Source organism: Protomyctophum parallelum, assembly GCF_964188405.1.
Source record: "Protomyctophum parallelum genome assembly, chromosome: 14".
Lineage (NCBI taxonomy): Eukaryota > Metazoa > Chordata > Actinopteri > Myctophiformes > Myctophidae > Protomyctophum > Protomyctophum parallelum.
The window spans coordinates 37,965,833-37,976,959 of record NC_139709.1 but is presented as its reverse complement, the minus strand read 5'-3'; the positions used below and the strand labels follow the sequence as shown (position 1 = coordinate 37,976,959).

General features: G+C 39.6%; 2 protein-coding genes across 2 annotated transcripts; one reads left to right on the top strand and one right to left on the bottom strand.

Moving 5' to 3' along the window:
* Positions 1-589: 589 nt before the first annotated feature.
* rpp40 (ribonuclease P/MRP 40 subunit) lies at positions 590-7,163 on the top strand. The gene is made up of 8 exons (XM_083781519.1): positions 590-826; positions 2,328-2,472; positions 3,206-3,274; positions 3,612-3,707; positions 4,496-4,615; positions 4,733-4,958; positions 5,626-5,757; positions 6,359-7,163. The coding sequence occupies exons 1-8, from the start codon at positions 710-712 to the stop codon at positions 6,555-6,557; spliced, it is 1,104 nt and encodes a 367-aa protein (XP_083637645.1). The 5' UTR covers positions 590-709; the 3' UTR covers positions 6,558-7,163.
* Positions 7,164-8,425: 1,262 nt separating this feature from the next.
* On the bottom strand, positions 8,426-10,757 carry lyrm4a (LYR motif containing 4 a). Its single transcript, XM_083781798.1, has 3 exons — positions 10,662-10,757; positions 9,720-9,840; positions 8,426-9,589 (listed from the first exon to the last, which is right to left on the bottom strand). The coding sequence occupies exons 1-3, from the start codon at positions 10,745-10,747 to the stop codon at positions 9,539-9,541; spliced, it is 258 nt and encodes an 85-aa protein (XP_083637924.1). The 5' UTR covers positions 10,748-10,757; the 3' UTR covers positions 8,426-9,538.
* Positions 10,758-11,127: the final 370 nt, after the last annotated feature.

Sequence of the window (11,127 nt, the reverse complement as noted above, 5' to 3'; positions counted from 1 at the left end):
CCCCCTCCTGCCCCCATCATGGATGCTAGGGTTCAAGTACTTATTAGAATCTTCCACCATGGATGAACAGAAAGATGAAAGGAATTGATTAATTCAAAGTCGATGGACGCCCCCTACTGCCCACTGCAGGGTATGACGGTATCCATTTGATCGCAAAATTGGGTGTTACAATTAATACTACTAATTGATATGAATTATGAAACAACATGCTGTTTTTGTTTTCGTTTTTCGTAAAGCTTGTGATAGTATAATTGCTATTGAGCAGGGGGTCTTCAATGTTTTTCAGCCCAAAGGAATTAAGAGCTAGTGAGAGATAGAGAGAAAGCAGCCAGGGCCCCTCTACAAAACTGTGTTGCACTTGCAGATTCAACTTTTACAAGTTTACTAACTACCCTTCATAAAGATGTTCATTAAAGAGAGAAATACTATACTATCCCGTGGAAATCCTGGTGACGCGAGGTTAGTCTCCTACAGAAATGCAGTGAAAATAGTATGAACAATATTTGGTGATTTTCATCGATTGATCAAAACCGACGGACGACCCGGAAGTATTTGGTCAACACATTTGTTGTGTTTCCTGTTTCGCGTTTGAAGTGAATCTATTGCAAAAACAACGTGACTTGTACGCTATCTATTCGACTACTTATATCATCATCTACCATTAATATCTATATAACACAACTGTTTAGTAGTGCACTGCTGCATACAAATGGCTCTAGAGTTAGAGAAGACTCCTAGAAGTTTGTTGGTTTGTGAAAAATCCAGTTTTGAAAATGAAAAGTCGAGAATCAGCAAGCAGATCCAAGACCATTACTTCAACTACCAGGTAAAGATATCATATTTTAACATAATATACCGGTAGTTATATAATTTATATGTATGTACAAGTACACACGTAAATAAAGGCTTGTTAATAAAATGGTAGGCTATAACTTCATATAGCCTACTTTGCAGTTTGCACACATGACAGCCTATTTAAAAAATCACACCCGTGTGAAGTGAGGGGTGCTGCGCTCTTGTCGTACAGCATCCAATAAACAATGAATAGCCTATACTTCTTCATTAATTAATTAAAAAAAACGAATCTTTTCACCATGATCATGTAAGATGACAACTGAATTTATGTGATATATATCATATAACCCTCTATAACACGAGTTAAGGACAAAAAGCTGTATAGGAGGGGCTATAGCACCCCTCAAAAAATAAAAGAGGTTTAGTCAGACAGGAGCTAAAGCTCCACATACATAGGCCTATAGAGATGGATTATATACATGTAATGGGCTAAATACATGAATTCACATCTAATTATTGCAGTTATGCTGTGTCACACAGCCTACATATTCAATAGCCTATAGGCTATTGAATATGTAGGCTGTGTGACACAGCAGAACTGGAATGGAAAATGAGAGGCTGTAATGTGTAGACTACTATAGTAGCCTACACATTACAGCCTCTCATTTTCCATTCTATATCCAGCTTTTGGTGTCTGTCCACAAACTTTGTCCTACACAAACATTAAATTCCCATTGACAATGATCAAGAATTTTACATCATGGTGTCTGAACAAATAGACATATAGTGTCTATTTTATCTCATGATGATGTACAATGACAAGAGCGCCCCTCACTCCATTTTATACCATTTGTTTTATCCCTAGGACCCCAATCTGCATTGTACAATCCTCTGTGCTAATTTACCTCTGAGAGTGTAGAAATGGAACCAAAATGGACCCTTGAGTGGCAGATTAAACTTTTAGACTTTTACTCCAGAAGGAGTGGAGTAACTGCAGCAGGATCAACAGTATACGGCGCTACGATCTCCCAGCTCTCAAACAAAGTTGTGTTTAGAATCCAGACAGGAGAAACTCCCTAAACTTATGAATAGATTTGCAAACAAGAGGTTGCAGAGTGTCTGGCACTTGGAATAATTGGCCATCTTTGCAGCCTCCATCATCACATCTTGTCGGTCCATTATTATTATTTATTATTTTTTTTTCCTGTATTGTAAAGCGACCTTGGGTTTCAGATGTAGTCCTACACCTGCCATGAGGACCAAACAGGTGTTGCAAATAAATGAATTAGTTCTACGCCAATCGGACTGTTCAGAGTCATCTAATTTACATGCAGCATTTTTATTTTATATTATTATAAGATTATGTCTGGCAACATATGTGATGTCTATTTGTCTGTTTTATTGTTTGTTTATGAAAAATGAATAACATTTTAGTTAAAAAAATATGAAACACCAACATTTGAAACCATGCATATGATCAACAATGAGCTTGTTGTTGTGCTGTTTGCGTGATGGCTGTGACTGTCCACCAGGTGTCACTGTTGATTCCAGAGTGTGATCAGCTGCCTCTTGAGCTGTCAGACTTCCTGAACAACCTGAACTCCTTCTACCTGCTCACGCAACTTCCTGTCTACAGACTGCTGGACCCGCAGTTCCTGCAGAGCGCCGTTTACAATGGTGACATAACCCCTCTAAGTTACACACCATACCAATGACACCATTAATAACACCAGGGTTCTTCAAATGTGTTCAGGCCAAGAACCCCGGGCCCTTGGCTGATTGAGAGACGCAGCAGTGAAATGCGGGGGCCAGGCCCGGCGCCACGGAGGGGCAAAGGGGGTGTTTGCCCCCCTAAATCAACCTCTTTGCCCCCTTAGATCAAATAGTTACAGACAAAACAATGGTACATTTCCAGGCATTCAATTAAATTCCATTGCTTGAAAGCCCTCTATAGATATGCAAATGTGGCGCATTGTCTTCATGTCCAATACCTGCCCCCGATTGCCCCCTCTGTCATTTCATCCTGGCGCCGGGCCTGGCGGGGGCAACCGACACAGCATTAATTTCCTATGGGAGTCGTGCTGCCGTGCGTTCAATGCGCTGCATCAAGACACTCTTTCTCCCTTGTTCCATGTGTGAATGTGCCATTTGTATCTTCGTGTCACTGGCTTCCATTGAAAATGAACGGTAGCCTGTAGCTTTGTACCTTCGTGTCACTGGCTTCCATTGAAAATAAAAGGTATCCTGTGTAGCTTTGTATCTTCATGTTGCTGGCTTCCATTGAAAGTAAATGGTAGAATAGCTTTGTATCTTCATGCAAACACAGCATTATGAATTGTTGTTAATGGCCTTGGTAATTATTGTGTCTAGGAGGAACGTGTTTTATTAATAATTATTAACGTTTTTCTAGGAGGAACATACGGTCTCTCCCATCAGACCAGGATAGATGAAGACAACACAGTTGCACTGCTTCCTACAGGTCTCGTGACTTCTGTGTTATTCTTTTCTTTTTCTTTTTTTACCTTGACTTATATACATATTATTGTGTCATTTTTGTATATCGCCTCCGTCGGGTGGAAATCTCATTATGCCCTTTTCAGGATTCAAATAAAATAAAATAGCAAAAGTAGCAGATCGACAAGCACGAAACGAGTTTAGAGTTTGCGGATAAGCTACTTTTGATGCTTTTGTGTGACTCTGTAGTGTGATCAAGCAGGGCGTTGATTTTCGAAAAACACAATAAAGTTAAAATATGGAGATGAGATGTTTCTGCCTGACAGCAACAATATAATGAATGATTATTATGTTGTTTTCAGGTCATTTAATACTGTCTGTAGATAAGGACACGTATGAGATGCTTGGACTGGAAGGCAAAGCGTCTCGCTACAACCACAGGCACGCCGGCAGATACGGTGAGTTCCTGTCCGTCATCTACACACATTTATAACAGCAAAATGCACTGTCATCAACGCACAATGAGACATTTAATTAATTAGATTAATCTAAAGATACGGACACGGTGAGTTACTGTCATCAGCAAACGGTAGTATTTACAGTAGTGCTAAATACTTCTCTTTACTCTCTTCTCTTTAGAATATTAAAGCAGCGCTATGTAAACTTTTAATCAAATATATAGCATATTATGTCCCACAAAAGTATGAAGTTTAAGTTGCATGTTTAAGCAATAACAATCATCCTTCCATTAATGTATAGACCCAGGGGGCTTGACTGTATGTGTAGGGGAGACAATGAGTTCTGGCATTGGCCAAGACACCAAGGCAGAACTGCCAGTAAAAGTGAAGACTAGCCAATCACCAGTGGCGTAACATAGGATAGGCCAGATGTATCACGGGACGGAGAACACGTTTTAGCTCTAGCTGTAGGGGCACCCGCAGCTTCTGGGCCCCGGTGCACTTCACCGGTTGCACCGTCGATATTTACGCCACTGCCAATCACAGGGTGTCCTCGACGGACATGCTTGCAAGAGACTCTTGGGTAATGAAGTCAAAGACGTTGGCACCCATGTGTCCAAAGTGGACACTGATACCCCAAATGACATAGTTCTGCTTTTATTTACAGTGTTTATCTTTACAGGTGAATATATGGTACATTTAAATGTTTATTTTACAGTGGTGTGAACATTCATTTTAATGTGTATTTTACAGTGGCGTATATTAATGCAAATACGTGTATTTTACAGTGGTGAATATTAATTTAAAAGACGGAAAAATGTCTCCTGGACAGAAGTTTTATCAGAGAGTTTTGACAGCGCTCAAAGACAGAGTCCAACTGACGACTGACTTCCTGTTAGCAAGACATGGTATACACACACACACAAACACACACACACACACACACACGCATCACTTTGTATCACAACAATACAATTCTATTATGTTTTAATTGTCCTTTAACATTGAGGTTTTTTTTGTTTTAGGTCCAGATGGGGGCGGAGCCCTGCAGAGTCTCCTGTCTCATTGTGATTGGACAATACACAGACCTAAAGTTAGGACACGCCTCCTGGCCAACATGCCCTGCCCAACCCTCCAATCACATCACCTGCTGGGGGAGGAGCTGAAGTCATGTGACACCCAGAGCCTCCTGGAGTGGCTGGGCTGTGTGGAGGGCGGAGTCACCGTAACGGAGGAGGAGGTTATGAGGAGGTAGTGCATTATGAAATGGAGGAGGAGGTAGTCATGCCCCCAGAAAGGCTTGCCGATGTTGAAGCTGCGAGACGTAGTGGTGAAAGCTGGAACTGCAGGCGGGCCACTGAATTTAGCACGAGGAAACCCCGCATCGCTGGGGTTTAACATTGAGCACTCGTTTGCACTTCCGCATTTGACCACCAACTGTTGGTGGTCAAATGAGGAAGTAGAGCGTTCTTCCGGGTGCTTCAAAACACCACTGAGCAACTTTATTGAAATGAATAGCAGGGGGCGGGGCTGTCCGTCCTCTATCCTCTATAACTCTATGGAGGTAGTGCATTATGAAATGGAGGAGGAGGTAATGAGAAGGTAGTGCATTATGAAATGGAGGAGGAGGTAATGAGAAGGTAGTGCATTATGAAATGGAGGAGGAGGTAATGAGAAGGTAGTGCATTATGAAATGGAGGAGGAGGTTATGAGGAGGTAGTGCATTATGAAATGGTCGCATAAATATGTCAGTAATTTCTTGGTATATTTGAGTCAGTTATCTGCCCTGTGCAATTTGTGCACAATTACTTTGTTATTCACAATTATTTGTAAGACAATTAATTGTCAACTTAAATTTGTTATCATGCCCTAGCGATGATCTCATATGGATGTTTTTATTGTTTGGTTTTGTTTTTAGAGACGACACCACAAATTTCCTGTCTACATATGTGTGTCCAGAACCATATTGTGTATCTGACAACACCTTAGTGTGCAGGCTGAACGGACTCATCCTACCTGAAGATGTCTACAATCTGATCAAACTACTGAGGTAATCAATATGTTATCTACTGTTATCAATACTATATGCTGATCAAACTACTGAGGTAATCAATATGTGATCTACTGTTATCAATACTATATGCTGATCAAACTACTGAGGTAATCAATAATCAAACTATTAAAGTAATCAATACTTTATCAACTGTCATCAATAAATCAAATCCTGGTGTTTTTTGCCGGACAGCTACGAATATGGCTGCGGGCCCCACATCTGAAAATGTTTTGTGCCAGGGACATTTTCAATATTTTTAAAAAATGTGCAGTGTGGCTCAAGTGCTGTGAGCTTGCATATATTTTGTTTCTGAAAAACGTATGATGCTATATAGTATATACATCTAAAATGATAAAGAAGCTTCCCTGTTTTAACGGGTTAAACCCTAAAAAGCTGCTGCATCCTCCAACTAATGACCATCTTTGTTCGGTTTCAAAGGGCTCTTGAAGAAGCTTCCTAGACTAGAGGACTACAGTGTTCTTTATATATTCTATTAATTCCATATTATTTACACTTGTCTCAGCACTGGGCTCTGAGTTCCAAACTCTCGACCCTAAGAATGTTTCATGATCCTCTTTGTTTTGTTATTTTCCATCAGGCTGTACATCGAGCAGCCCGGAGGGACCTCGTGGCTGGCGCTGACGGTTAAGGGCTTCGCGGACAGTCCTGTCGCCTGGGCGACGGCGGAACACGGCTTCCTACAGGGAGGGGAGAACCTGTACAGCGTGCTGCTGTTTGAAGACAAACAATACTGGATGTGTATGATGACGGGACCTAATGATAACTGTCCACCATAGTGTGGGGCAGTTAACCCGAAATAATATCTAAACCCATATTTAGAACCAGTAACTGCCTTCATCTTGCTCACGTAGATTAAAAGATTCATCGAGAAGCAGATATATTTTTTATTTGTACATTTGTTTTTATTTTGTATATCGACAAATCAACAACTTTTCTTTTCTTTTTTAGAAGTGGTTACCGGTATGTATTGTCTGTGTTTTTAGAAATATTGAACGAATGACAAGTATTAACAAGAGCTAATAACTTCATTGGATCCATTTGGAAGTCTGATTAACCAACTGAGGTCGATTCTACAAATGTTTTCTAAATCCTAACAGTATCCTGAAAAGTTTCTATATCAGTGGTTCTCAAACTTTTTCATGTCAAGGAAAGAATGCTATGTATTTGGCTGTCAACCCCCATCTCAAAATATTTTGTTCCAGGGACCCCCAAAAGCAAGGATTTGAGTTAAAATAGTATATCTACAAGCTCGTAGTGTGCCACAAAGTGGCGTACTATGACCTTCCTATTTTTGAATTTCCAGTTTAGAATAATAGTTGAAGTGGTTAAAAGCTAATGTGATACAGATGCGTTCCCTTAACCCCTGCATTACATTAGTTACAGTAGTGTACAAACATACTGAAAATAGCCAATCTAAAAGATGACAACACGTTAAGTAGAGAAAATAGCCAATCTATAAGATGACAACACATTAAGTTGAGAAAATAGCCAACCTACAAGGTTGGCTATTTTCTCTACTTAATTTTAGTTTTTTTTTAAATAATCTTACATTAATAATGGTCTAGGGAAAAGTGGTAAATAGTCATGCTATTGATTTGACTGTTGCCCGGTCCTAGTCCACCATATAACTATACTATAACTATAACCTGGGTTCTGTTTGAGAATAAACAATACTGGATGTGTGTGATGACTAGCCTGGTTTGGCCACTCATACCGTGGATTACTGGATTCACTGATGCCGCATCCTCGCTATGGTTTGACAAAAGTTAAGTTTAGTGTTCTATGGTTAAAAAATAAATATAACCTTAAGAATTCAAAAGTAGTCTATACAAATAACAACATACACACACACACATTATGGATATGCTAGAAATGCTTTGGTCATGTATTGCGACCGTCGCCCCATCCTGCCCTCCTCCCCACCCCCAATACAAATTAACCGCTACAATAACCTTACTGTACTATGTAAACTCTTCATTTCCATTTTCCAGCCATTCAATTCGATCTTTTATATAATATGGGGACCCCCCAAAATAATTTGGTGACCCCCTGAGAGGTCACGACCCCCAGGTTGAGAACCCCTGTACTAGTGTCAATTCTAATATTATTTACACTGTCGCAGAACTGGGCTCTGAGGTCCGAGCACTAGTCCTAACTAATCGTGATGCGTTAGGCATCACGATCCTTTGTTTCGTTATTTTCACACCAAAGAAAACCAATTACACTAATCACTTACTAGTGCAAGTGATTTTCTTTGATACTTCTAGTATATAAGTAGAATTTTCTTTTTTTTAAATGTTTTCAAAAACTTGTAGAAAGTCTGTATTATAATAATAATTAAATCAGCAAAGTAACTTGTAACTAACATGTTCAAATTATTGTAAAACTTTTGCCTCTGTGATGTATTGGAATAGAATGGACGTAAAGTAAAAACTAGAAGAGTGCTCCTCAGAGCCAGGTCAGGTAGGTTACTGTGAGCCAGGAATTGTGAGTTCGGAATTCACTAATCAGGATGAGATAGGAAAAATCAGATGGATCCGTCTATAAAGATATAATGTGTAACGATTTGCATTATGTTTGGAAGAAATTTGTAGGAATAATATTTAAAAAAGATAGAAAAGAAAAGAAAAACTATTGGGTTGAGTAAAGGCTTTATTTTTTACACAATCTTTTACAATTACTTTAACACAATACTTTAACACAAACACACTTAAAGGTGTACAAGTGTCAATTTTATTTATTTATTAATATATGCATATAAATATTTTAGCCATTTCCCTCAGCCACTATATTGCGCTCGTGTGTTTCCTTGCAGAAAGACATCCCTCTGGCTGTACGGTATTTTGGTTTTGTCGACATTCATCCCTTGCAGGGACGTGTTTTTCTTCAGCCTGCGCTCTGCCGGAGCTCTTAAAATATTGGCTGGCAAATAACTCGTTCTATCATAATTATTTACACCCGTGGGCTGCCAAATAGAGCACCGAAGTCTGATGACAATATCGCTAGAGTACGCTAAATCCAAGGGTTTGTGTATTTCTTTATTTATTTGTATTATAATCCCCATAGTGGGATCTTAGATCGCCTCATATCAGAACTGTGTTTGAAAAATACACAAATTATCCCGGTGGTTTCACTCATGGATATGAAGAATCAACTGACAGAGAAAACGCTAATGTTACTGCTGCCGAATTAGTTACATTTTCACTAGAAACACACTATCAATATGAGATTATAAGTAAATATCAGATTTTAAGATGACCAAATGTTATTCTCCATAGAGAAAAACTTCTGCGAACCCCTTGGAACCAGGGGATGAGCGAGTGACGTCAGGACTTTGGCAATCTACGAGATCTCATTTTATATCGTTATATATCGATTCAGAATGGTCTAGCTAATATCCATTTTCTATCAGCGGCCCAGTTGCTAGGCAACGCTTGCTCCGGCTTTGCTCTGCCTTTTCCGGATTTCCACTTCCTGTAGTAACGCAATCTTTAAAACCTTTTTTGCTAGGCTGCATCTGCGGTGATAAATGTAAAACATTTCACATTAAATGAACACTTTCCTGTTTACAAGAAGTGGAAGGTTTGTTTTCATTGATATTGTTGCTGGGATTGAACCTGTGGCATTCTGTGTACGGTACACTTCTAATATGCACTTGAACCCATCCCTATTCTGGGAGGAACATTCCCAAAAAGAAGCTCCAAGTAGGCAAGATTAAAGGGTGTCAGTGGTTCAGTGTTCAGTTCAGGTTCAGTGGTTAGCCCTCCAATATGGTCCTCTGACTGGAGTACATCTGGCCCACCGACACCTGCGAGCCGAGCACACACACAGGCAGTTAAGACCAGTTTTCAAAATCATAGAACTTTTGTAGTCATTTCATAAAGATGCAACACACCCACACACACACACACACACACACACACACACACAGACAGTACCTGTCTCTTGATGAGCGCCAGACTCTCGTGTGCCTGGCTCAACAGCATATCCAGTGCTTTGGGGTTTTCGACCTTCATGTTTTCCCGGAAACCGTCTTTGATTCTGCGCAGTGCGTAAGTCCTTCAACAGACACATTTAAAAGCAGAAAAACACAATCCATTATTAGCCTACTGTATCCCAACAGGTTTTAAACAAATGGACATAGCCTACAGCCAGAATTTATTTTCCCCCATAACTTTACAGTTATGTATAGGCTACTGTTAATTATCTCTCTTTTTTCAGTCATCTGCACTTGAGTGCAATCTACAAGCATTTGGCCCAAATTATGTAATGTAGCCTATCTTGTCATTGGTGTTATTATTATCATAGTAGGCCTGCATTTTATTTTGTTTGGGGTTTTCATATATGATCCAAAGGTCCACCATAATAATATATCGTACATGTCTGCAATACATCTTCAACCTAATATTATTAGCCTACATAGGCTACATATAGGATAGGCTAGTATATTTTACTTCGTGAATATCAATTAAGAATAGAAAAAATAATAATTGGTGTTCATAAATGATGCATGGATTCATTACCATCAGGATTAATAAGTAGGCTATATAAAACACATTTATTTCAATGGGATGATGAACTTAATTCTGATGCAACAATTGTTGCATCAGCTGTTAACAGCTCATGATTGCTCCGGAGAATAAACAATATTCATAAATAAACTTCATTTGTATCAAACGTTGAACGTAGAGCTCAAGGTGCATTATAATGATGCACCTTTTGATGTAATGTAACAGTAAAAGTGAACACATTCGTTTTACAGGAGGATCGGGCGCCTCTTGACATGTGCACTGCAAGCCTTCAATAAACTATCATAAAACATCCGTTTCAGTTTCAGTACAAAGTGTTGTTTTATTAGTAAATGAATGCTATGTATTTACCTGTAGTTGTAAGTAGGGAACTTCTGGCTCTCTCTGATCATCATTCTGTACAGGTTAATAACCTGCCTTCTGCTCAGAGACGCCATGTTGGTTACTTTACACAACAACAGTGCTGCTCTGCTGCCCTCTGCTGTTTGCACTTTACAATATGCACAGACAGCAGCAACAATGGAAAGAAATAGGGCCTCTTCCTTACTTCATTCAAAAGGTGAATAGGTGAACAGCTCTGTTCTGTTTAGTTTAGCACAGTGGTTGTCAAATGCCTTCATTTCAAAGACCCCCATAACTCTGAGATTTAGCCCTGGTCCAGTGTTTAGAGACTTGCTGACGCACAGGGCTATAATCTAAGAGTGTACAAATGGAACCAAATGGACCATTTGTATACTCTCAGGGTTACATAAGGGGCCATTTGGGAACCTATGAGGGTCCCATGGACCCTACTTTGACCCACTGGTAGCAGAGTGTT

Bases quoted from the DNA above. Each gene is read 5' to 3' on its own strand.
- rpp40 (XM_083781519.1), top strand. From the start codon at position 710: ATGGCTCTAGAGTTAGAGAAGACTCCTAGAAGTTTGTTGGTTTGTGAA. The intron at 3,275-3,611 runs GTCTCGTGACTT...TGTTGTTTTCAG, and splicing joins AGTTGCACTGCTTCCTACAG to GTCATTTAATACTGTCTGTA. The intron at 4,616-4,732 runs GTATACACACAC...TTTTTGTTTTAG, and splicing joins CTTCCTGTTAGCAAGACATG to GTCCAGATGGGGGCGGAGCC.
- lyrm4a (XM_083781798.1), bottom strand. From the start codon at position 10,747: ATGGCGTCTCTGAGCAGAAGGCAGGTTATTAACCTGTACAGAATGATG. The intron at 9,841-10,661 runs GTAAATACATAG...TGTCTGTTGAAG, and splicing joins TTCCCTACTTACAACTACAG to GACTTACGCACTGCGCAGAA. The intron at 9,590-9,719 runs GTACTGTCTGTG...CTCGGCTCGCAG, and splicing joins TGGCGCTCATCAAGAGACAG to GTGTCGGTGGGCCAGATGTA.